The sequence below is a fragment of the Eriocheir sinensis genome, chromosome 15 (genome assembly GCF_024679095.1).
Source record: "Eriocheir sinensis breed Jianghai 21 chromosome 15, ASM2467909v1, whole genome shotgun sequence".
Lineage (NCBI taxonomy): Eukaryota > Metazoa > Arthropoda > Malacostraca > Decapoda > Varunidae > Eriocheir > Eriocheir sinensis.
This window is the reverse complement of record NC_066523.1, coordinates 12,785,104-12,811,761: the sequence shown is the minus strand read 5'-3', so window position 1 is coordinate 12,811,761 and position 26,658 is coordinate 12,785,104. Positions and strand designations below refer to the sequence as shown.

At 42.5% G+C, this 26,658-nt stretch overlaps 1 protein-coding gene across 1 annotated transcript in view; it reads left to right on the top strand.

The window, feature by feature from the left end:
* The first annotated feature begins 7,350 nt into the window (after positions 1-7,350).
* The window catches only part of LOC126998927 (uncharacterized), a 157,631-nt gene continuing 138,323 nt past the window's right edge, over positions 7,351-26,658 (top strand). The window contains exons 1-2 of the mRNA XM_050861189.1: positions 7,351-7,779; positions 14,609-14,745. Of these exons, the coding sequence (XP_050717146.1) occupies positions 7,557-7,779; positions 14,609-14,745 (360 nt within the window). The 5' untranslated portion in view covers positions 7,351-7,556. The remainder of the gene's footprint in view (positions 7,780-14,608; positions 14,746-26,658) is intronic.

Below are 26,658 nucleotides of genomic sequence, written 5' to 3'. Positions count from 1 at the left end.
GGAGGAGGAGGAGGAAGAGGAGAAGGAGGAAGGGGAGGAGATGGAGAATGAGGAGGAATAGGGGAAACGGAAAAAGAAGAAGATCAGATGAAAGAAAAGAATGAAAAATAAAGGAAAAGAAAGAAGGGAGTAAAAGAAAGACTAAGAAGAGGAAAAGATAAACAGGGTGACAAGGAAAAGGGTAGGAGGAGGAGGAGGAGGAGGAAAAAAAATCTAAAAACAGAGAAAGAGAACAAGTATTAAGAGGAAGAGGAGAAAAATAACAGAAAATGAGGTCACAAAACGAAAAGAACTAAAGCAGCTGGAAGAAAAAGATGAGGAACCAGAGAGGAGAATACGGAAGAGGAACCAGAAGTTAAAGAAGACAAGCAGCTGAGGCAGGAGGAGGTTAAGGTGCTGATGGTGTGATGGGTGGGTGTGAGGTGTGGGTGTGTTTCTCTGGGGGCGGCGAGGGTGGCGGCGGCGTGGTGGCAGGGCGGCGGAAGGGCTGACGGGCGGGCGGGCTGATGTCAGCTTTAAAATATATAATGCAGCAAATCGGATTGTTCCTCCCTCCCTCTCTCCCTCCCCACCCTGCTCTTCACACGTTTGGATGGGCTCCCTCACTAGTACACACCACGGCCACCTCTTATTTTCTTTTCCTCTCTCTCATCACTTCTCTTCCTATTTATTTTTCTCCATATTACGTTTTTTCTCCTCCAAGCTTATATAATTTTCAACGTTTCCTCTATGCCATCATTAACCATTTTCTTTTTTTTCTAGTTTCTGCTTCTGACATTTTCAACGTGAGCCCCTTCCCAGCATCGTCTTTTTTCCTTCATTTCTAGTTTCTGCTGTGCTTAATATTTTTAACGTGACACCCTTCCCAGTGTTGTCTATTTTTATTCATTTCTCGTTTCTGCTACACTTTTTTCTGCATCTTTTTATATAACTTGCTTGTTCATTTCCTCCTTTCTTGCTTCCCTTCGGTGTCTTTCCATTCCATTCACACAACAGTGACTTTTTTCTCACTTAAATACTGTTTTCCGCTACCCTCCGTCAACCGTACAGCGAACTTTGGTTTCAGTTCTTCCCCTTCCCTCCATCTTTCTTCCCTTTGTTTATCGCGTTCACGTCAACATTCGTTTTTTTCATATCCCAAAAATAACAACCCCGATAAGAAAAGAAGTTCCAACATTTAATATTCACGAACGCGACAGCTGTGAATGTCTTCTTCAAACTTCTCAACGTTTTTTTTTTATATATCTGTAACTGAAGCTGCCCCGCATTTTAATGGACGCCAATCGCTTTTGTTTAGCTTTCCAATATTGAAAGGGGAAAAATGTTTGCATTGCCAAATGTGGTGATCGGTGAGGGCTGAGGGGGAATGGAGCACCGTCACTGTCTTTCTCTGCATGGCTTTCTCTGAACAAGACTTACTCGCTGCCTGGCTGGCTCGCTCCCTGTCCTTTTGCCTGGTTGGCCGGCTGGCTGACTAACGGGCTTACAGGCTGGCTCACTGGTTCACTGGCTGACTAACTGGATTTTGTCATTTCTTTCAAACCAACAGTTATTAAAAACTATTAAGTACAGCACATTTGTAGTGTGTGTGTGTGTGTGTGTGTGTGTGTGTGTGTGTGTGTGTGTGTGTGTGTGTGTGTGTGTGTGTGTGTGTGTGTGTGTGTGTGTGTGTGTGTGTGTGTGTGTGTGTGTATGTGTGTGTGTAATAATAATAATAATAATAATAATAATAATAATAATAATAATAATAATAATAATAATAATAATAATAATAATAATAATAATAATAATAATAATAATAATAATAATAATAAACGGTTTATTCATAGAATGTGCAGCCAGTGTGTGTGTGTGTGTGTGTGTGTGTGTGTGTGTGTGTGTGTGTGTGTGTTTTGTTTTAAGACGCTCACGATGCATTCATCTTGCCAGGCATCTTGACACTTAACAAATGGTGAGGGGGGACGCGGAGGAGCAGACGCTGAGTAAAACGTTACCCAAAACAAAGGAACAGCAGAGCATAACCGTTAATGTGAAGAATTGTTTTAATAAAGTCCGAAAACAATATGCACCACATAAAATGGTAACTGATAAATCTAACTAATCATTACAGTTCCCGGACCCTCACAAGGAGTATATCGGATGAAGATGCAAAGATTTTTAAAATATCATCCAGGGTCCTTACAGTGTCCTTTGAGTCATTTTCTGTGTGTCTTTCAGTAGAATCAAGAAGGAAACAGCTAATCATTTATATAAACCGCTTATGAATTATCTAATGGCATTTTTTTTTCTTTTTCACACACCTATACGCGACAATACAACCACAGTTTACATAATTTTAACTATCTTACTTTCAGTGTGAGACAGAATCAAGTCCAAACAAAAGCATCGTCGCTAAAGAACAGGAAACAGGGTGACGGCTTTTGGATTTGACCTAAATTCCGGCCAAGAGACAAACAGAGGCAAAACACACGACCGTGATTTGTGTAGCTTTGTCGGTCCCGTTTCGTCCTATATTTTTCCTAGACTCTTCTGTTTCGTTAGTATGAGTCAATGCTCTTGTGAAAACGACCTTTAGTTATTTAAACCTCTGGCTAACTGTTTACTCTCTCTGCCTACAAGTATTTGAAAGGTGGATGACTCGTGCGACTCTGTAACTCGAAACATTTTGACCAATGAACTATAAAACTGAGGAAATCGTGTTCCCTTCCGATAATGAAAAAAAATTAGTGCTAAATTAGATGTATAAAATTATATAATAGTCACATGTTTTAGTTTCAGTACATAAAATAAACGGAGATAAACGCCTGTGAAGTTTATTCGTCTTCACTGCTGAAACGTTTCCACTGAGGCTCTTACTACTCACGTCTCCTCCTCATCAGACGCTTTCACATTTTTATTCCTTCATTTCTCTCGCCGCACAGCGGCTAAAAACTTTATTCTGGCACCTCTCATAGTTATTAAGGCTGTTATCACTATAATTACATGACTCTCTCTCTCTCTCTCTCTCTCTCTCTCTCTCTCTCTCTCTCTCTCTCTCTCTCTCTCTCTCTCTCTCTCTCTCTCTCTCTCTCTCTCTCTCTTAAAATATCTTTGTACCGAAGTTTGTTTTTCATCCTCTATTGACAGAAAAATATACAATAGATTATAAATATCCCGTTTAGCGGATGTCCTTGAGAGTTAAAGATAGTGTGTGTGTGTGTGTGTGTGTGTGTGTGTGTGTGTGTGTGTGTGTGTGTGTGTGTGTGTGTGTGTGTGTGTGTGTGTGTGTGTGTGTGTGTGTGTGTGTGTGTGTGTGCTCATTTGCGCACCTTTGCATCCATCTATACTTTCCTGTTGACAAATCGCCTGACGCCAGCTGCCACGGAAGATAAATTGAGGAGTTTCTCGACATTATAAGACAATGCTCTATTTTCATGAGAGGGAAGGAGGGAAGCAGGTGGTTACAAGGCTACAAAGATGAGACAGAGGTGCTATATCATTATCATCATTATTATTATTATTATTATTATTATTATTATTATTATTATTATTATTATTATTATTATTATTATTATTATTATTATTATTATTATTATTATTATTATTATTATTATTATTATTATTATTATTATTATTATCATTATTATTATTATTATTATTATTATTATTATTAGTAGTAGTAGTAGTAGTAGAAGTGGCATAACAGCAGCAGCAGCAGCAGTAGTAGTAGTAGTAGTAGTAGTAGTAGTAGCAGTAGCAGTAGCGGCAGTAGTAGTAGTAGTAGTAGTAGTAGTAGTAGTAGTAGTAGCAGCAGTACTAGAAGCAACAGCATTAGTAGGTTTCCAAAGTGTGATTTAGGCATTCCGTATAACACGAGTCAAAAGTTTCTTAGCTAAGAGGCTCTGAATCGCTATGAGCTGAGAAGATCCTTTACGTTCAGTCCTTAAGAGGATCGGATGCATTGGTCGTCGCTCCGTCTGGCTGTAACAGATTCACATCCCTTGAGCGTTGGATTGTCGACTCTCCATAGCGAAGACAGATAATCGAAGGACTTTTGAGAGCATGTTGATTGCGACATCGAATATGAATACTTGCATAAGACATCGATGCCCAGAGCGAAAGTTAAATGGAGAAACTTTACACCTATTTCTTCTCATCCCTCGTCTTGTGCGAGTCTTATACTGAAAAACCGTCAACGACAATATAATAAAGGAGATTCATGGCTTTAATATATGGCTTACGACTAAATAATGATTACAACAATATATATCGCATTGAAAACAAAAGTATATACGTTCGAGTTCAATATATTTAATTTTGTTGAGACGAACATTGATCCAATACAACCACTGCCTTGGAGACTCTGGGGACAACTGAATTACAAAAAGTGAGATTATTAAAGATAGCAACGAGAATGGAGGAGGAAAGCCTAGGAAAAGAAAACAATAAAAGAAGAAGGATGGGGCATTAAGGAGGGAACGGTGAAATTATAATGAAAGGAGAAAATTATGAAAAAAATGAGAACGGAGGAATATGTTGGGAGAGAGGAAAATGAAGCGGGGAGGAGATTCGAAAAAAAAATACATTGATAAGTAGGAGAGCTTACAGAAGGTATGAAGAGCTTACGCTGGAAAGGGAAACGGAAGTGTGGGAAGAGGGTTGTGTATTAAGAAAAAGATGAGAAGAATACCAGGAAAGAAATAGAAGTAAGGCGAAAAAGGGTGAGACATACAATAGTAGTGAGATAACAGGTAATAAGGAAGGAGACGATAACTAGGAAATCAATATAACAACTAAGTGAAGAATGTTAGAAAATATGGAAAAGAAAACAAAAGAGAGTGAGAGATAAAAGCGGAAGCAGAAGATGTGTAAAGAGAAGAATGTAAGCAAATTGGGAAAGGGGAAGCAAAAGGAGAGTAAAGAGAAAGTGAAGAAAGGAAAACAGCCAAAAAAAGAAAAGGTACGGAGAAGATAGGAAAGAGAAAATGGGTGATTGGAAAAATGCAAGACAGGGGAGACATTAAAAGGGAAAGACAAGAAAACAAGAGGGTAAGGCGAGAGGCAAGGAATGACAGGTAAAGGGAAAGGAACCAAAAGTAAGAGTTAAAAGGTGGAAGGGAAGGCAACCAGAAAAGAAGGAAGGATTAAGGAAATAGTAGAGGGATGAGATAAATAAAATGAGGGGAAGAAACAATGCAAGAGAGGAGACAAATGAAAAAGAAGAGATAAGGCGCGAAGGAGAGAGGTTAGGGAGAGGGAGAGGAAGCGAGAGGGAGAGATTAGAGGGAAGAAGGACAGACAACGAGAAAAGAAAGAGAGGGTAAGGAAAGGAGAGGAAGAACAAAGTAAGCAAGTGAGTGAAAGAATATACGAATGGAGAGAAAATGAAAAAAACAAAAACAATCTAGGGAGAGGGAGAGGAATCGAGAGTAAGAAATTAAAAGAAAGAAGGGGAGACAACGAAAAAATGAAGATATGATAAAAAAAGAGAAAGACAGTAAAAAGGAAAAAGTGTGACAGGAAGAATGTAAGAAAGATAAAAATGAAAAAAAGGGAAGAAAAGAAATGGAGTAATGTAGGGGAGAGTGAGAGGAACCGAGAGTAAGAGATTAAAGGGCAGGAGATGAGGCGCGTCCCGGGATCAAGGCTGCCCTAGGACGGCTCTGTTTATCCGCAGCGCAACAGACCCATAAATCACGAAGACACTCGATCCCGCGGGACCCACAATCCCTCCAAGCCTCTACACCCGCCGCGCCTCCTCCACACTACACATAACCCGCCCCTTACACCCCAATAACCCCCCCCCCCCACACACACACACACAAACACACACATCCACAATTTCTTCTCCCCCCATACACATGTTTGCATACTAGTGGCAGCCTTTCTCCTGTCCTGAGGGAGCTACTTATTCCAATACTTCTCTGATGGAACGTAACAACTCAATGTTTCCAGAGTTTAAGGTGTTACGTCATCGCTCCTCTGTGTGTGACTTGTTCCGAAAATATAGTAAACACATATAACATGCTCATTTTCAAACGAATACAAATGGGATACAAATTTCACCTGGGTAGATCTTACCGATGCAAATTAAATGTACATAAAAGTCAGAGACAAAACCAATATCAAACGCTTGTTGCAAATCGTAATCAACGTACTTTCACTTCCCGCTCTGCTGCTCCGCCTAATGATTTCACGTGTTTCGGCAATCAATGGGGATTTAAATACGTTGTTCTGGTCTCTGTAATGAGTTATACTGGATCTGTTTATAGCTGACGGACTATGGATTGTGTGTCGCCTATGTTTTCTTCTGTAACTCAGGAGCTCCGATTGACGTGGCTTTGTAGCGGTGAACTTCCTTGCCTCGTCTTCCTCTCAGCCTCTTCTTCAGACTGGCAAGGGTGGAGAGACGCGCCCTCGGCCCCATCGACCCTGGCCTCGAGTAGCTCAACACGGGGGCCGCCAAAACAAACAACCGCGGCAAAATCCCCACACGCAGATAAGACCAACAAACAAACATCATCAGGAAAGAGTCCACACCACAGAGGAACACAATACGGCCATTACTGGAAGGCCGCGACACGGATCCCATTTTCAGACCACAATGGACGAGGCGGAGTGCTCCTTGAGAAAAAATGTCTACATCTGTGCGTCTCGTCGCTTCAGTTAGCGGTCCGCACCTTAAGCATTGGCCTTTCACACGCTTGACCAAACAACATGTGACAAGGGACATCTTAAACGCTTTGATCTTCCTGAAGTTACATTAAACACTACTAGAAATTCTGATGAGATTCCGTAACGACTTTGAAATGATTGTTATCTTGGCGTCGAGAGCAAACGTGAGACAACAAAACAGTGAAAACGGCGAACCATCAAAAAGTGGTACAAGAACTGGACTACAACGGTCACCCAAGTGCACCATGTTAATAAAGATAATATCGGTGAGTTTTCGTATGTATATTATTTACACGGTTTCCAACACAGGGATAGTGTTATATTCGTAATGCGTTGAAATATTGAAACGTTCCAAATGTTGAAGACTCCTCACAAATATCAGGGAGACATGCACCAGAAAACCGATAAAGAAAAAAAAATATGGCTTTCAGATGACCAACAGAAGAATAACCTGTCCTAAAAATCGACGCTCCTATCTGTTACTCTCTCTCTCTCTCTCTCTCTCTCTCTCTCTCTCTCTCTCTCTCTCTCTCTCTCTCACACACACACACACACACACACACACACACACAAACAAAAACATCAACAAATACAAACGAACACATACACATTCAAACACACACACACACACACACACACACACACACACACACACACACACACACGTACGTAGTAGAGGGAGACACTTTGGCCTGACCCGACTGTACAACGATCCAAAAAGATACACAAGAGATACAAGACAGCAAATCAATTAATAACATCTCTTGCTGCCCATAAACCTATTGACATTCCATTCAAAACTTCCAGTCGCATTTGCATTGACCACAAAGCTGCTTAATTTGTCCCAGTCATCTGCTTAAGACGGCATCCTCTAATTTAGACCTGGATCTCTTTGCAGACGAATGGAGGTCCCGCTGCTGGCCTTCCTGGTGCCCTTCAGCCCCGAACTGTGGATCGCCATCTTCGTGTCCCTCAACATCACTGCCTTCAGCGTGGCCGTCTACGAGTGGCTGAGCCCTTTTGGCCTCAACCCGTGGGGACGCCAAAGGTCCAAGAACTTCAGCTATGGCTCGGCGCTCTGGGTCATCTGGGGGCTGCTCTTCTCACATCTGGTCGCCTTCAAAGGTGAGTCTCACGTGCTGGTGAGGAGGTTGGACGAAATGCTATCTCGAGGCTTGCTGACCATCTCAAATTGAAAACGTTAAGTAATGGTTTAATGGGAGTCACTTGGTCCTTTTTCCTTTGCGATTTTCATACTAGAAGAAATACAAAAAGGAAACCCGCTTTATAAATTGAATCACAAAACTTTTAGCATGCAATTATCGTTTATAATTATTTCCACTTAATTTCTTATAAAAAGCTTCAAGGATCGTTAGGATGCTACAGTCTCGTGGCTAAGGATGTTGACAGGACGATGTGCCAAAAATAGCATTCAATTCGACATGAGCAAACCTGTCGTCCTCTATTCCTACGCCATCCTCAATAATTCTAGAGCCTTCAAACTTATCTTGTCTCTTGGTGTAGATCTCTCCGCTACTTGAGGTCTTGTTCCTAAGCTTTCCTCTTTTTTTAAAGACTTCGCCGTTTTAATCAACGTGGGTCTCACCTCCTAATAGACTTTTTGTCTCTACGTCTTCTCATCTTTATGCCCCGTCCCGCCTATTTTCCATGGTCAGTGTCCAGCAAATTAAAATGGGCCACCCCCCAACTCTCCCTCCGGCGGACAGAAAACTCATCCCCGCAGGAGCAAACAAACACTGGCCGGGAAACTCCCTCCTCGGCACCTTTCAGTGTTGGCTCACGACAAACTGATTAAAGTGTTATATCTGAAAGAAATCCTCCATCTAGGCGTAAGGAGATTTTATCTAAGCTAAATGTTGAATTATAATGACGCTACGGAATTTAATTAAATCAGTATATACGTATCTAAGGACAGTGCCATTATTTATCTTCTTTACACCCTTCTCTTCTCTCTATCTGTCTACTTAAATTTATATCAAACTATATAAATATGAATATCTATCTATCTACCTATCCACATGTCCATCTATCTACTTTTAATTATCCACTTTGCTTACCTAGCCCTCGCATTTTTTTATTCACTTATCAATCTATCTATCTATCCTTCCATCCACCTATCAATCACACCCTTCCTTTCTCTCCCTCTCTCCGCCTCGCCCCTTGAATGAAACTTTTCCCATCAAGACGAGTGTTGAATACACAAAAGAGAAACAACTTTACTCTCGCCGACTTTATTTCGCGTTAATGACCTGCCCGAGAGATGAATGTGAGGCTTACGGAAATTTCACACACACACACACACACACACACACACACACGTACACACCATCAGCCTCAGACGGTGCCAATACATCGCTTCTAGATCCAACAATTCTCACACGGACCGCGCCAGAGATAGATTCCGAATTGAATTCCTTCCATTGTTTTCTTTTCTTTTTTTCTCTCTTGCACCTTTTCTTTATCCGGTACGCCCACCATTAATCTCCTTGTCGTAAAAAGAAAAACTAAAACAACATGAAAACGGAGTAACGATGTTTTTTTTATCAGAATACTCAGCTGACTTGTTAATAACCGGCTTGGGGGATAAAAAGAAAGAGGATGGAAGCGATGAGCTGGTCTAATTAAGAGTGAATTTTTTTTTCTCTTCTTTTTCTACTTTCTCTCTGAAGTTTTGGGGTCGAACTCCTTCCAGAGTGCTCACCGCCGCGACTGTCCCTGCCTGTCACCATTTCCACTAAACCCACTTACAGTTTTCAGTCCTCTGGTGTTTGCTGACCGTACCCTACGCTCACACACCGACCTATTTCACTTGGGTTATGTTTTCTGAGTTTCCTTATATCTTATTCTACTTTTTATTCTACTTTCGTTAATTTCGTGACTTCAACAACTTTTTCTTATTATCTCGACTGGCTCCTTTCCCTTCAAGATATCATTCTCCTCCCTCACACTTCTTATAAGGGAGCATCATGTTGGACAGAGAAAGAGAGAAAGGTTCAGGAGAAGGGAGCGGGAGGCACACGAGAGGGTCATGCGTACACGGGCTGGAGCATCGCAGGGAAAGACGGGGATGAAAGGGAGAGAGAAGGCGAGGCTGGCCGTGTTCTGGGGCAGCTGCCTTCGACTCATTACCATAACACAGTGCTCGGCCATAAACACTGATTCATGGCTAACGCAGGAGCCTGGCGCGAGGAGGGGAAAGAGGGAGGGGAAAAGAAGGAAGAGAAGGAAAAGGATAAGGACGAGGACGCTGAGAAAGAGGAGAAGAACGAGGAGGAATATAAAGAGGAGGAGGAACAGGAAAGTTAGGAAGACTAGGAAAAGAAGGATGGGGATGAGGACAAGAAAACGAGGACAATAAAGAGGGAGGAATATGAAGAAAAGGAGGAAGAAAACAAGGAAGACGATAAAAAAAAGAGAAAGAAGAGGGTGAAGGGAAAAGTGACACCAGGGTTAGAAAAAAAATAAACGGAAAAATAACTAAAAAGAAAACTGTGAAAGAAATGACGGCAAAGACTTACTGCCTGCTTACCTGCCTGCTTGACTGACTACCTACCTGCCTGCCTGCCTGCCTTACTGACTGACTTTCTGACTGACTGGCTGGCTGGCTGGCTGGGTTAGTCGAGGGAGAGTGAGGCCGTGCGTTCAGAATTTGGAATCTCACGTGGGAATGAGTGATGACAGGGACGCGCAAGGATGGAAATGGGTATTGCCTTCGCATGATGGAGCGGCGCATGGGACCGAATAGGGAGAGCGAGGCGTGCTGTAGGGGGGTCAGTGAGAACGGGGAGGGAGGAAGAGGAGGTGGGAGGAAAAGGATCAAAAGGAGGAGGATCTAAACATTGGTGCAAAACTTGATCATCCTCTTTTAACATACTTATGTGGCTTTTTTTTTTAATCTTTTCTTTGCCAAAGCAGCGTTTGTGTACAGTTTTCATATATCAATTTACATTCACCTCTTCATTTCTCTCCCTTATCGTGAAAACATAGAACAAAAGAGATAGAAATGGAGGAGAGAGGTAGGTGCGTGAACAGACAGATCGAAGCTTGCGTTCCACTCGCTATTAAAGTGTAGAAACGATATTGAGAGGGGGGGTGGAGGGGGAGTGTGACCGGAGGAGAGATGAAAGGTTAGGTTGACCAGAAGGGAGGTGAGGAGGAGGGGGACTGAAAGGGAAGTGAAGGGTAGGGTGACAGGAAGGGAGGTGATGTGGAGGGTGGCTGGAAGGGAGGTGAGGGGATAAGGGGACTTTAAAGGAGGTGAAGGGGTAGGAAGAAGGGAAGGGAGGTGAAGGGGTAGGATGACGGTGCAGTAAGAGGTGTCAGGGGGCAGCTCATCCTCGCCCTGACTCTGGCCGTAATGCTACAATAAGGGAGGGAATAACCAGCTGTTCACTGAGTCAACAGATATTTGGGTATAAAGGAGCTCTCACCCCTCCCCTTACTTTTATGCTTAGTTATTATTCTTTATTGTTCTTGTTCCTTTTTTTCTAACTTTTCTACTTATTTAACTGGTATGACTTCCTCCTTCCACCTCCTTTTTTGATTCCTCTTTGATTCTGTCTCCTCCTCTTCACATTTTCACACATTAATTGCTGCTCCTCCTTCTCCTTCTTCTCCTCCTCCTCCTCCTCCTCCTCCTCCTCCTCCTCCTCACTCAATTATCGCTTTTACTTAATCTTCTTTCTACTTTTTACCCGCCTTCGTACCTTCCATTTTCTGCTCTACTCCTTTTCTCATATAACTTATTTCCTCCAAAATTTACTTTACTCTTCTCGTCTTCCTGTTCCCTTTATTCAGAATTTACATGTCTCTTTTCTATCCATTGTTTTCATATTTATTTTTTTCGTCTTTGCTCGTTAGTTTGTTTCCTCTTCATTGATTACTATAACCTGTTCATCTCTGTCAAGGAAACGTTTTTTTTTTATTTGTGTGATTTTTTATCTTTTCTAATTTAAGGATAACTCTCCAAAACATTTCTTCTACCTTAACACATCCATTCCTTTGTTTCTTCATCTTTTTTTTCCACCGGTTTTTTTTTCATTCTACCTAAAACTTTTTTTACATATTGATCCTTCAGTATACCCTTATTCCTATTATGTTTCTTTTATTATTTGTTTATGTATCGGTCTTTATGCATACCTATTTTTATTATTACGCTTCTCCACTCACTTTTTTTTTTACAGTAGAGGAGTCAGCTCAAGGGCATAAAAAAAGGTAACAAATGTTAAAAAAAAAAAAAACGATACTCACTGGTCCTAAAAAGAGTTTGAGGAGTGGTCGAAAGATAGGTCACTTTCGTCTATTTCTTTTCTTTTTCATCCTACTGTGCAATGATTATGGTTTTCTTTCCCTTACCAGACCGCATCCTCTTCATTTAATTGCTATCTCTTGAAAAAAATAATCATTCTTCAGCTCGTCTCCTTGGTGTCCTCCTCGACATACTGATTTGTCTTAATAGCATGTTTCTTTCAATCTAATTTACTCAAACATAATTATCAGATCGCCACCCTAAACTACGCTTCCTTCTCTTCTACCTCTTATCCTCAGCCTTGCCCTGTTCCTATTCGTCCTTCTCTTCTACCGCATATCCTCATCCTTGCGCTGTTCTTATTCGTCATTCTCTTCTTCCTCTCATTCTCATCCTTGCCCTGTTCCTTTTCGTCCTTCTCTTCTACCGCATAACCTCATTCTTGCGCTGTTCTTATTCGTCATTCTCTTCTTCCTCTCATTCTCATCCTTGCCCTGTTCCTTTTCGTCCTTCTCTTCTACCGCATAACCTCATTCTTGCGCTGTTCTTATTCGACCTTCTCTTCTACCTCATATCCTTATCCTTGTCCTCTTCCTATTCGTCCTTCTCTTCTTCCTTTTCCATACTTTCTTCATCCACCACTTCATCCAACTACTTGTCATTTTCCTTCTCCTCTTTCCCATTATTTCCTTCCTCCTTTCCCTCTACATTAACATAAGAACTCAAGCACAACATATTTTAAAGTGTTAATAATACCATGTGTCACTATTTATAATTCTCCTCCTCTTTTTTCTCCTCCTCTTTTTTCTCCTCCTCTTTCTTCCCCTCCTCCTCCTTCTCCTCCTTCCCTTCTTCCTTACACACCCGAGCATCCATTAGGCTACAATGTCTCCTTCTCCCTACACATAATAAGAGCTCAAGAACCCCTCTCTCATCCCGTCCCTTTTACCCTTCACGACAAAACCTGCGGCTGCTCTTTCCTCCCATCATTCACCCGTGCCTTGTGTCCTCAGCCCGGCCCGACAAAGGGAGGAGAGTGTCACAAGGGAGAGAAAGGAACACTCACATATTTACATCAGGCATCCTACTCTACTAGAACTCACTCTTGATATTTTTGTTTTTTTAAAGTATTGATTGAAAAAAATAGTAGCAGCAGTAAGAGTAGTAGGAATATTAGTAGTAGTAGGTGTGGTAGTTGGTTTTCTGTAGTAGTAGTAGTAGTAGTAGTAGTAGTAGTAGTAGTAGTAGTAGTAGTAGTAGTAGTAGTAGTAGTAGTAGTAGTAGTAGAATTGGTAGTAGTAGTAGTAGTAGTAGTAGTAGTACACCTGCAGCCTAGTCATTTCTTCCTTCTGTTATCCTATTTCTCTTAAATTTCCTCTCCTCCTCCTCCTCCTCCTCCTCCTCCTTCTCCTCCTCCTCCTCTTTCTTAATATTTCCCTACTCCTTCTATTCTCCTTCCTCTCTCGTTTCCTCATCCTTTTCCTCTTAATCTCTATTTTCTACTTAACTTCCCTCGGTCTCTTTTTTTTTCCACTCCTTGTTTCCCTTCCTCTCCTTCTCTTCGTTCTTTTCACCTACCATCTCTCGATCTTCGTCCTTACATCGAAATTCCCGCTGATAAAAACAACTGGCGCAGGGATAGTATTATTAGTATAAACATTGCTAGCAGTGGTAGTCTTGCTATGTTTATTTAGCTTTGTTATTTGTCCTAAATCATCAGAAATAAAGCTCAAAAAGAACTGAATCATCAGTTGAAATTATCATCAGCAGGCTTGACCACAACCTCCCCCGTTCAGTTTACATAATTTACAGGTGGATCGTCTTTGGCAACATTGACAACACTATTTTCCTTCATTATATCTTCTTTCAGCAGTTAATTATCATGAGCCTTACGCCTGAACCAGGATATCACGCCCCGGCTGCAATCGGAACCTGTCGGAATTTTTTTTAATGTCCCGACCAGAACCAGAGCCTGAACTGTTGCTTAATTAACAATAAGGCTGAAAGCTGCGTGACATCCAGAAATGCTTGTGATCTGCAATTATATTTTTTTCAGCTATTTCTCTAAATAAAGCTCAATAATGAAATTCAAATACGAACATAGTTTGCATGCTTTAACACTCCACAACGGATATTGTTTTATGGCAAGAAGAGCTTCAAGCTGAAGTCAGACATATTCTTATAGCCTCGTCCGTATCATCTAAATATAGTTCCCGTATTATCAACTAAACTCATGTAACATCAAGTGGTAAGATATTAACTAATTAAGTTAAGAAACTGTTCCTAAGAATAGAGTGAATATCCGCCATCAGGCAAGACTGGCACACGGCGTCTGAAAGTGATGATGATTTGTGACCCAAATATTTAACATTCAACAGTGAACACAACACGTGTACACAGGGTGACGATCATTCAGGTTCACAGTCAGGTTGCTTCGCTGAAGGAAGGATGTTGTTTCCAATATACACAATCGATGACAAACTGTCCAAAAGTAAAGCTATGTTCCTCTGATTTAAAGTTTGGAGTTCCAGCTGCAGGCGGCAAGTCTATATTAATTTTATAAAACTTCCGACCGGAAGCTACCCAACCAAAACTAAATTTTTGTGCCTCTCGAATTATCGATAGCAGCCATGCATACATTTTCCTTTCCCTTCCTTCACATCCTCGTCTCCCCTCCCTCCGCAGCTCCCAAGTCGTGGCCCAACAAGGTGCTCATCAACGTGTGGGGCGCCTTCAGCGTCATCTTCGTCGCCTCCTACACAGCCAACATCGCTGCTCTCTTCGCCGGCCTCTTCCAGACACGCGACCACCACAACAGAAACGTGAGTACACCCGTTCATTAACGCTCAACCATTCGAGCCATACTGGTCGTAAGTACCCTTCACTATTCGAGTCTTAAGCTACATCTACATTCAAAGTATGCTAGTATACTTTCTTTGTTTTCTATCATAATGATCTCACACCCGAAATATAATTCTCCTGGTTGCCTTTCCTTCAGGTTCACCCTTAATGTCGTGCTTTGCGCGCCGTTGTTTTCGTTTTAGCGCAGATCTGGACCTAGAAAGGAGTTCATTTCACAAGTATGTTTTTTTTCACTCGATCTCATCGCGTACCTCCCCCTCTCCGGGAAAACAAAGGAAACAAAGCCAGCAGTACACGGACTGTGAATGTTGTTGACAAGACTCCCGCCTCCCTCCTCTTCCCTCCCCGCCCTCTCCTTGTTTTCCCTCAGCAACCTCTCCTTTCCTCCGTCCCAAACATGCTAACATGTAGGGAAAGGGAAAGGGATGGTTATGAAAACCTGTCCTTCCCTTTCTCCCTTTCTCTTTCCCTCTCTTCCTCCCTCCCGGGCTCCCTTGGCTCCCTCCCGCCCCTACCTCAATGTTTTCCAGTGTCCCATACATGCTACAACAAAGGGAGGAGGAGGGATGGGAATGGAGTTTTCTGTGCCACCTCCTCGGAACAACAACAATAAAATGCAAATACAGGACCATCGCTTTCTTGTTTCTTATCGATTTACAAGAAAGGAAAAACAACTTAACAAACGTTTTATATGAGGCTGGGATGTAACTGTCTTGCGTGAAAAAGAAAACAGATTGGAGGGAATTCACGCCAAGCCCAAGGAAGGCACGAGGAAAACTTTGCTTTAACTCGAATTTGCAAAGGAGTTCCAAGACCAATATCGAGTTAAGCCGAAGTTTGGGTGAGAAAATGAGAAGGTGATTTTTATCCATGGCGCTTAACTGCTCTTGGGAAACAAATTGCTCAGGATACACAAGAGTTGGAAGTGGTGTAGAGGTGCACAGATAACACACACACACACACACACACACACACACACGATATTTATTCCTCCGTACAGCATTAAGTTATAAGTCTGTTTGGATGTTACCGCTCTCTCTCTCTCTCTCTCTCTCTCTCTCTCTCTCTCTCTCTCTCTCTCTCTCTCTCTCTCTCTCTCTCTCTCTCTCTCTCTCTCTCTCTCTCTCTCTCTCTCTCTCTCTCTCTCTCTCTCTCTCTCTCTCTCTCTCTCTCTCTCTCTCTCTCTCTCTCTCTCTCAATATAGTCTTTCCTCTTTTTCATTCACTGTCTTTTGTTCCTCCCTTTCCTCTTCCGCGTCCTTCTCCTTCCTTCTTCGCCTCGCCCCTCGCCTCAGGGTCGCTCACAAAGCCAATATCCTGACGTAGGTATTTTCCTTCGATAACCCCTCCGGCAGGTAGTCTTCAGTCTTCAATCATCTGTTTTTTTTGCCGATCGATATCTACTACAAAAAAAAAGGAAAACTGATAAAAAGTGACCATTTGAGGCTAGTCTTGGGCTCGCCTCAAATGGTCACTTTTCCCTTTTTTTTAAGTAGATATCGAAGAGGGAAAGAAAAACATGATGTAACCCCTGGCGAGTTTTGAAGTGGGGAGCAGTGGGTTAGAATCTCAAGCCATCGAAGTTAAGAGTCAGGGTGAGATGGTTCGAGCCCCAGTGCCAATGCGTGACGTCAGAGAGGGCATCCGGTCTTAAATACGAAGCTAAACCCTCTCGCAAATAAACATTGGTAAAAGTTGTCAAGGTAAAGAAGATTTGGGGCGAGTCTTGGAATGGATCCCAGACGAGCAAACCGCGTGAGTCTCCTCTTCCTCCTTCTCCTCCTCCTCCTCTTCCTCCTACTTCTCTTTCTTATACTCTTCCTTTCCTGAGATCTCATGAGGTGAATTCCAGAGTAGCATCAAGCACCTCCTTCTCCTCCTGTTCTTCCTCGTCTTTCACGTATTTCTGCTTATCCGCCTTCCCTCTTCCGTAACTTCTGCTCTTCCACCTCCTTTTCTCTTCTTCGATATCCTCTCTTCCGCTTCCTACTTTCCCTGTTTCCCCCTTTTTTCTTTTTTTTTTTCGTCCTCCTGATCCTCCTCCTCTTTCTCCTCCTGGTTCGTGTGAATTTCGCCCTTCGCCTTTCCCTTTATCATTCCTTTTTTTTTTCTCCCTCTCTCCTGATTGCTTTGGCGACACGTAATCCATCCCCAGAAGCGATTTTTCCTTCTTCCTTTCACTTCAAACAAGAACCATTTTTGATCTCATTCACGCCTCACAGGACAGGCAAAACATCTATTGCTGAACCTCACATGCCGTTACCTACAGCGAGAGAGCAACGAAGCGACAAGAAGAATGTTAAAGGAGAAGAATGCAAGAAGAATGCGGAGACAGCGAATGCACTGAGGGGGAAGAGTAAAGCAGGGATAGGAAACAATACCTACGAGGCGAACCGGAATGAAGGGATAAGAAAGATTAATCGTTGAGAAAAGAGGGAAAAGGAGCGAAAATCAAGAACACCCGGAGAAGGAATCGGTATTTGTTTTTTTGTCTCTCTCTCTCTCTCTCTCTCTCTCTCTCTCTCTCTCTCTCTCTCTCTCTCTCTCTCTCTCTCTCTCTCTCTCTCTCTCTCTCTCTCTCTCTCTCTCTCTCTCTCTCTCTCTCTCTCTCTCTCTCTCTTCTCTAGGCCGCACTATGTTTCTATAAGACGCGAAGCCTATGAGTCTTTTTTCACATAATCATATTTTCTTTAACGCCATAATGGGAAATATAATAGGAATAGAGGCAGAGAAGAGGGGAGGAGGAGGAGGAGGAGGAGGAGGAGGAGGAGGAGGAGAATGACTAGGAGGAGCAGAGGGGTCATTAGAGGAGGGGGGAGAGACTTGGGGATGTTTGACGTCACGAGCCTTCTTCTCCTCTTCCTCCTCCTCCTCCTCCTCCTCCTCCTCTCCTGGCGTACAAATTTGGCTCATTAGCAGCACAGGTCTTGGGAGGTGACTCTTCCTTGATCGTCTTCCTTATTACTCCCTCTACCGGCGAACTAAGTTTTATTCGTTGTAATGGAGATCTATTACTGCTCCTCCTCCCGCCCTGCTTCCTTTTCCTTCACCATCCCCTACTCACCATCATCATCATCTTCCTTCTTCTCTCTCTTCTCATATTCTTCCTTCTCGTCGTCGTCCTCCTTTTTTGTTTTTCTCCTCCCATTTTTTCTTCTCATTTTATCCTCTCTCTCTCTCTCTCTCTCTCTCTCTCTCTCTCTCTCTCTCTCTCTCTCTCTCTCTCTCTCTCTCTCTCTCTCTCTCTCTCTCTCTCTCTCTCTCTCTCTCTCTCTCTCTCTCTCTCTCTCTCTCTCTCTCTCTCTCTCTCTCTCTCTCTCTCTCTCTCTCTCCTCATTATATATTTCTTCCTCTTCTCTCCATCCCTCTTCTGCGCCCTAACACCGCCGACCCTGAGTTATAGTTGAAGTCCGGCAAGTCCTCTGGGAACACTTGCGAGGAGTTGAGATCCCCGCCAGAGTAATGTGAGCAAGCAATGTGGTGAAGATTTTGCAGGAAAGTTTGCAAGTTCACTCTGCATATGCCAGCGAACTTCTCCCTCCCGGCGCCAGCAATGAATGATAACGCTGTGCTGTATTTCTACGCCTGAGATTTGCGGCGGTCTTTAATATCAGTAAGAGTGAACCGGTGAAAGTGATGGAACAGTGAGGCAAAGATCTTCATTGTTTTCTTTGTTTTTACCTTTTACGGTAGAGGACAAAGACCCGAAAGACAAAGAAAAGGTATAAAATATACTCGAAGCAGGCTGTTTCCCCAAGATAGGACAGAAGTTGACCCATAAGAATGATCTAATTTAAATTCATTCAGTTTTGTGCTTTTAAATGACCTAACGACCCCTTAGCAAACCTTTAGAGAGCCCTGCGTTAAGTGTGCGACACCTCATCCGGCATTCATTAGTCTGTCTGTTGAAGGCCACGAACTGTAGTTCAAAAACCTCTTCATTAGCGGACCTTTGATGTAAATAATAACTTGTATGGATGCAAGGCGGGGTTCAAGGTTGTCCTCTTTAATCCCAGAGATGAAACTGTGATAAAAATACCGGCTTGAGGCTCAATTTTGTGGAGGCCTCCGGAGTCATACAAGTGAACCGATGGTGCTTAAGCAGTGAAGGATCAATGTGTATGTATGTATGTATTTATCTCTGCGTGTATGCGTATATGTATGTATGCATGTATGTAAGGGTTCGATGCCATTCCTCTTTAAGCCCAGAGATGAAATAACGATAAACATGTTGGTTTGATGCTATATTTATTTTACATTTATCTGGACTAACAATAGTGAAAATTACCTGCATATCTGGTAAAGTCTCTCGCTTTTTGCTGGCTTTATGAGGGAAAAGCGTAGGCGGCGGAATGTATTGGTTTCACTCGCGCAAAATCATATCACCAAAAAATGTACAGGCTGCTGGCCCCGATGACAGGCTTTAATACAAACTTTATGATGGTTATGGGACAGAAAATGAATATATATACATCATTAAATTATTCACGGAAGCCAATTTTCCAGCAGGCAATAATGTATGGTTCACTAAATGTAACAATAAACTGAAGAGCAATAAAATTTGATGGCAGCGGCGTGCATGATCGTCCCAGCGCAGGAGGAACACCTGGACATACAGGGACAAAAGCCATCCCGGGCTCGATTACTCTCCGGCAGCAGAAGCACCAGCGTGAGGAAGGACACCCGCACGCACCCACGCACACGCACACACATACACACACAAAAAAAACATACACAAACAACAGAAACACAAAAACATTCACACACACTTTCTCACACGCAACATAAAAGAGAAGACACGAGGCTGCCGAGGCGTAGCTGCCCGGTCTGTGCTCCTTCGTGACATACGCTCATCTAATTCAAGCTTCCTTAGTTCAGAGCACAGAGTGTTAATAAAGTCCTCCATCTCAAACCCATATCGTGGGTCTGTAACACGTTGCACAGAAAACTAAAACATGATATTTGTTTCGATAATTCCTGTTTTTACTAGTATTGTCACGCATTATTCTGTTTTGCTTGTTACCAGTTTCAGATATAATAATTAAGCAAAACCTAACACATTTCCCCCAAAAAATCGTGCTACCATTTATTCATTTAAATATTACATCATTACTCGTATTTATTTTGTACCGCATTGAATGTTCGCTGTGTTCCGCCATGCCTCAAATCTGGCCACTACACGGTACGAGGAAATGGCTCCGCGGTGCAGCCATAGAGTGAGGGAATCGCGGCCATTGACTCATTTATTATACACTGTTCGTGGCCAATGTAGCACAAAGGAAAAAAGCTTGTATTAAATTCAGCTTTTGGTACGTTTAATTAAAAGCAAATTAGTGCAGTGACAATAAAAAATAATGCGATGGGATGAGGCGACTGCCGGGCGGTGGCCATGGCAACGCTGTGTGTGTGTGTGTGTGTGTGTGTGTGTGTGTGTGTGTGTGTGTGTGTGTGGTATGTGTGGCGCATGTGCGTGTGGTGGCCGAGTGGTCAGTGTGTAGGTGTGGTGAGCCCCTGGACCTAGGTTCGAGTCCCACCGAAACACGCTGATTTTTCAAACCATCGCCGAGTGGCGGAAGATTACCCACATGCTGCCCAGATCTTCAGTCAACTCTAATTTTAGGGACTGCGTTAAAGTGGAGCACCGGGGGTCAGTATGGGCCTGACAAGAGCCATATAGAACGGCAGCCACTATAAATAAAAGTCGCCTGTGGCTAAATGACTGGGGCAGACGTGTGGCGGATGTGTGTGTGTTATGCTTGGTGTGTGTGTGTGTGTGTGTGTGTGTGTGTGTGTGTGTGTGTGTGTGTGTATACGGCTCTCCAACTCGTGACGTCCGACTCCACCACGTCCGGCATGGGAAACTAGCCTGTAACCAACATTCACCAATTACAGTTAGGTACACATTAGCCTGTACCCGGCGTGAACTTACACTCACAGAACTCACACCACCGCCTGCCAACCTGTAAAATTAGCCGGCAACCAACAAACAACAACGGTAAAGTACGACGCCAACCTCTTAGAGCATATTAGTTTATTGAATGTATTTTGTTCAGGGTAGCTTTCCTCATTAATAACATTCAGCTGGTCACTATTACATCTCAGCTCTTTCATTCATTTTTTCCATTCCCCCACTCCCCCTTTCCCTCTTCAGTCCGTACAAACGCCTCCTTTTCCCCTCTCGCCTCATCCCATTTCTCCCCTCTGATCATCCCATTTTTATCTTTCCTCCCCTCCTCTGTTCGCTACATCCTCTCTTACCCTCGTCCAATCCCCTTTTCCCCTCGCCCTATCCCCTTAACAACCGCCTTCATCCTTCGTCCAATCCTACTTTCCCCTCCCTCCATCCCCTCGGTGTCGCCCCCTATCTTCGTCCACACGCCACCACAGCCATGCTCCACCGAACGCCTGCCGCCCATCTCTACCCCACGAAGCCCTGCCATGAACGCCGACACACGCAGACTCCAATTAAGGATATTAGCTTTCAGAAAATCTCACTCCGGAAGCTCCCTCTCAATGGAATCAGTCACCAAGCCTCATACTCTCCAGCATCAGACTTCCCCACTCTCACAGATTCAGAGGAATGAGGATTACATTTATTCAGTTACGGAATCTGGTATTTAAGTGGCTTTTTTTTCGTCTTTCAACGCTGGCCTGTTTGTCCTTGTTTGCGAGGTGCTGGTGAGGTCACGCATGTGTCTTTAAACTCGTAAGTGGCAAAAGAGGGGAATATTACTGTTGTTGCTATTGATGTTACTACTACTATTACTACTACTACCACTTACAAACATAATAATATTGCTATTACTACTACTACTACTACTACTACTATTATTACTACTACTACTGCTACTACTACTTCTACTACTACTACTACTACTGCTACTACTACTACCAGAACTAATAATAATAATAATAATAATAATAATAATAATAATAATAATAATAATAAAAATAATAATGACAACGATAATAATGATAATGATAATAATAGCATTAACAAGTAAACAAAAATCTACCCAAGTCAGGCCTCGTCCCGGCGTCCTCCCGAAGACAGGTGCGTCGAGGATGAGGAGCCTCGCCTTGCCTATTTTTACCCGCTTAATCATCCTTCGTAGGCCTGAGGAATGGTGATGAAGGTGAGGGGTAGAGAGGGCAGGTGTGGCAAGGGGAAGATGGAGGGATGCAGAAGGGGAAGGAGGGAAGGACGACGGAGGGAAAAAATGGAGGATCAGAAAGGCAAAAAAGAAAATAAGTCAGTTGTTAGCGCTGGTGATGTGATTGATCATTATTTTCAATGTTTTTTTATAGATCATTGTTATCATTATCATTATTGCTACTATCATTATCATTATTACTGACATCCGCATTACCTAAAGCACCAGCACCATCAACATCAAGGAAGAAAAAATATGTTTCCCCAATGCAAATGAGACCACGGAACCCAATCTGCTGAGGTGGAGAAGGCGACTAATCTGGCCATCAATTAAAATGTCACTAACGTAATCTGAGGAAGGACGAACAGTGCCAGATCCACATAAATGCTGATGGATGTGGAGAAGACCCTGAGGAGTGGTGACAGTGGCAGGGACGGACGAGGTGGAGGGAAGGTGACTGGTGGAGGGAAGGAGGAGGAGAGGAAGTGGAAGGGATCATGGAAAGTGAGGAGGATTGATGTAGTTACTTTGTGAATGACTGAGGAAAGGTTACTATATAGGGAGAGAGAGAGAGAGAGAGAGAGAGAGAGAGAGAGAGAGAGAGAGAGAGAGAGAGAGTGTGTGGTTTTGTGTGTGTGTGTGTGTGTGTGTGTGTGTGTGTGTATAAGCGTGTGTGTGTGTGTGTGTGTGTGTGTGTGTATAAGCGTGTGTGTGTGTGTGTGTGTGTGTGTGTGTTTCATGTACATTTTTTTTCTCGCTACTTTTATGATAGAACATAAATCGATTATTTACTTTCACCTCTCTCTCTCTCTCTCTCTCTCTCTCTCTCTCTCTCTCTCTCTCTCTCTCTCTCTCTCTCTCTCTCTCTCTCTCTCTCTCTCTCTCTCTCTCTCTCTCTCTCTCTCTCTCTCTCTCTCTCTCTCTCTCTCTCTCTCTCTCTCTCTCTCTCTCTCTCTCTCTCTCTCTCTCTCTCCGGGGAGCAAGATTCATTGTCACACTTATGTCCCTCCGTTTGTCTGCCTGTGCGTCGCTGTTTGTTATCGGTCGTGTGTTAAGCCGTCGCTATTGTCGTTGTCGTCGTTGTTGTGGATGACGGTCAGTGGTGGTGGTGGTTATTGCTTGGATAGGACTGATAGGATTATTTTCGTTAGTGTAATGGCGTTGGAGGTGGTGGTGAAAAGGAATGGTGATGACGATGGTGATGGCGATAACTGTGGTGATGGTGGTGGTGGTGGGTATAGTGATGGTTATAGCTAATGGGTGACGGGATTGTGATCGTGGCTGTGGTGCTGGTTGTCGTGCTGGTGATGGTAGTAACTGATATGGAGTTGAAAAGGAGTGATAGTATTGGTGGTTGTATTGGTGATGGTCTTGGTGGTGGCTTCGTTGGTCTATATGTTAGTTGCAAGGGAGGTGGTTACTGTGATGGCAGGGGACGAATTTAACAAAGGAACATCGAAGTGCGGGAGGAAAGCAACAAGAGGTCAAGAAGGTCAGCTTGTTGTGGTCTGATTCTCGAACCTTTCTAATTATGTGTGATGAAGGTTGGGCCTCGTGGCAGCATAACCGGTTCCTAGAGTGGTAGGGCTTACTGGTACAATAATAAACGTCTTAAGAAGTGTTTAAACCTCCTGCTGCAGTGAGATCATGTATACATACCGATATCTTATGTGAGTAAAAGTTCTTATCCGTTTCTGCTTGTCGTTGGCTTTGTAGTCCAACGTCCCTCTACCAGTGACTCATGCAGCTCCCCTTTTGCGCCCCGCCTCGTCCCTCACACTCTACATACGCACTAATGCAAGGGTTTAGCAGTATCTCTGCTCTTTCACATCTTTAACAAACTAAAACATCTTCCTCATTAGCATTTTTTTATCCTCCATCCGCGTTTTTGAGGAATAGCATGGCAGATTCTTACATGGGTATTCTCTCAATTTTCTTTAGCACTTTATCTGCAATATATAGCTGTTGCCCAGCTCAGCCTCGTACATATGCATCCAGCTATGATCTCTGGCTCACCCTTTGCGTTTCGTCTCACCACACACACAACCACTACACTAGGAACTATAGCCTCAAGAAAACTATTTTCATCGAAAGTCTCTTCAGGTTCCCTCGTGATCCATCGCATGCCCTTACGACAGAAATAACGTGGTCACCGGCAGTACGTGAAGCCGCCACGTCGACCACGGCAAATGGAGGAAACGGAGGCAATATTTCTCGTCGCAGCCAGACCAGTAAGAGGCATCGTGGGACGTGTCGGCATCCATCGTCATAACTGTCTCCCTCCTCACTTGCCTCCTGCATTCACACGACGCTTCTCCCGCAGCTATTCCGCCTCCAGCATCCACACGACGCTTCACCCACCGTTACTCCGACTACAGTCTCGTCAGCTTGCACTTGTATATATATATATATATATATATATATATATATATATATATATATATATATATATATATATATATATATATATATATATATATATATATATATATATATATATATATATATATATATATATATATATATATATATATATATATATATATATATATATATATATATATATATATATATATATATATATATATATATATATATATATATATATATATATATATATATATATATATATATATATATATATATATATATATATATATATATATATATATATATATATATATATATATATATATATATATATATATATATATATATATAGAATGGATTATATATATATATATATATATATAGACAGAAAAAGTTGAGCCTTTATCGGGTTCAATATCGAGAAAATTCTTATCGAAAAACTCAGGATTAGTAAAGAAAACTTTGCAGTACGACAGGACAGCAAAGACCGGTATAAATACGAGCGAAGGACTGTAGCAATAAACGCATCAAACGTATGTGGGTAGGCGGTGGCTGAACGGATAGCAAGACGGCCCAGCGTTCAGGAGGACGCGAGTTCAATCCCGACCGGTGCCACCAAGCTGGGATTTTTCAGCCGCCGCCGAGTGGCTTAAATAAAACTACCCACATGCTGTCCAGAAGACCACCTATCAACCCGGACTCTAGATTCTAGGATTAAAGATGAGCTCCGGGAGGGCGGCATGAGTCAATGCAAGATGGCGCCACTATAAACACTCGCCTGCGCCAGAACGGGCTGGGCCGACCATCAGGACCCACCAGGAAGAAGCCTTGGACCGACCATCAGGATCCACCGGGAAGAAGCCTACCGGCGCTATAGGCCAAGACGTAAAAAAATAAAAAATAAAAAAAAATAAATAAATAAAAAAATGTCACCAAGAAGTTATATATGGCAAAATTTCTATATTTCGTATTTAAATATGATTTTTTTAATAAGATGATATTTATATCATATCGGGGCAGAATTATCAAAGGCAAGAAGTTCTGAGAAATATAAGCCAAGGTGCTCAGAGAGTCTCGCTGCAAGCGTTGTCTACCAAAATATTAAAATAAAATATTTACTCCTCATATTCGTATTCAACATAAAGGCCCTCAAACAAAACCTCCCATGATCAAAAAACGATCATAGTTCAACAGATAATAAAACATGAAAATTAGTTGCTGCTTTATTATTTAAACCTTCAAGAAAACACGAGTAATTAACAGCAAAATACATTATGATCTTAAAAGACAGGCAATCCGATGGTCGGTTCCCGCTTTATCCATCACAAACGTCAAAGTCGGGGATGCCGGTGGTCAGGAGACTAACCAGAATAGGAATGGTTCCATGAACAGAAATACGGTGTCTAGGAGATGAGCCGTGTTCTGTTTTTAATGCAGGAGAAAAAAAGAAAATTCTACAAAGCTTTTTTGGTTTTAAGTTTGGACTAGTTCATGGCGAGAATGTTTACATAATTAAGGACGGTCGAGGACCAGACACCTCGGAGAAGGTAAGAAAACACTGCAAAGAGTGACACGCGCCAGAAAGAAATGTTGATATTAGTATTTTGTGACGCCTGACTCTCGGGAAGCAAAAACATGTTAGGGCTCAGAAAGTCGTGATGAAGAGGAAGCTGGAGGAATAACTCAACCAGCACGTCGAGTGACTGCGTCCAGGATGTTGACTCTTGGGAAATTTCTGTTCCTTATTCCAGTTACAGACCCGGACGCTCGGGTGAAGCTGATTAGCATTAAACAACCATATGTAATTCGTATAGTTTGGGCGTCTGCGTTACCTGCGGGGTACGGTGTGTATGTGCGGTGATGATTTGACATTTATAGAATTGTTGAGGTTCTTCATGATTTGCAAATATAAAAAAGGAAACAATAAAAGATAGGATTAATTTGTGAATCGATCAGCAAGTAATAAAAAAATCAAACTTGCGGATGCTTTCTCAGGCCTTTACCATCATTATGAAGCATCACATGAGACATTAACATAGAAAAAAGGGTTACTTTCATATAGACAGAGCAATATATGATAAAAAAAAAGAGAAACGTTCCATGAGTATTAATATCATGAATGGGAGGTTAGGTGTTGGGAGTGACTGATGTAGCGCCAGACGGTAGCACGCTGGCGAGTGACTAGTGCAAAAGGTGTTGGATGACAGGGGGCTGGCGGTGATGGAACTTGAGAGATTTACTGAGGATGAGAGAGAGAAGAGAAAAGAAGGGAGAAATGAGAATAAAGGAGGAAAGAAGAGAAGGGAAGGGAAGGGAAGGAAAGGGAAGGGGAGGGAAGGGAAGGGAAGGA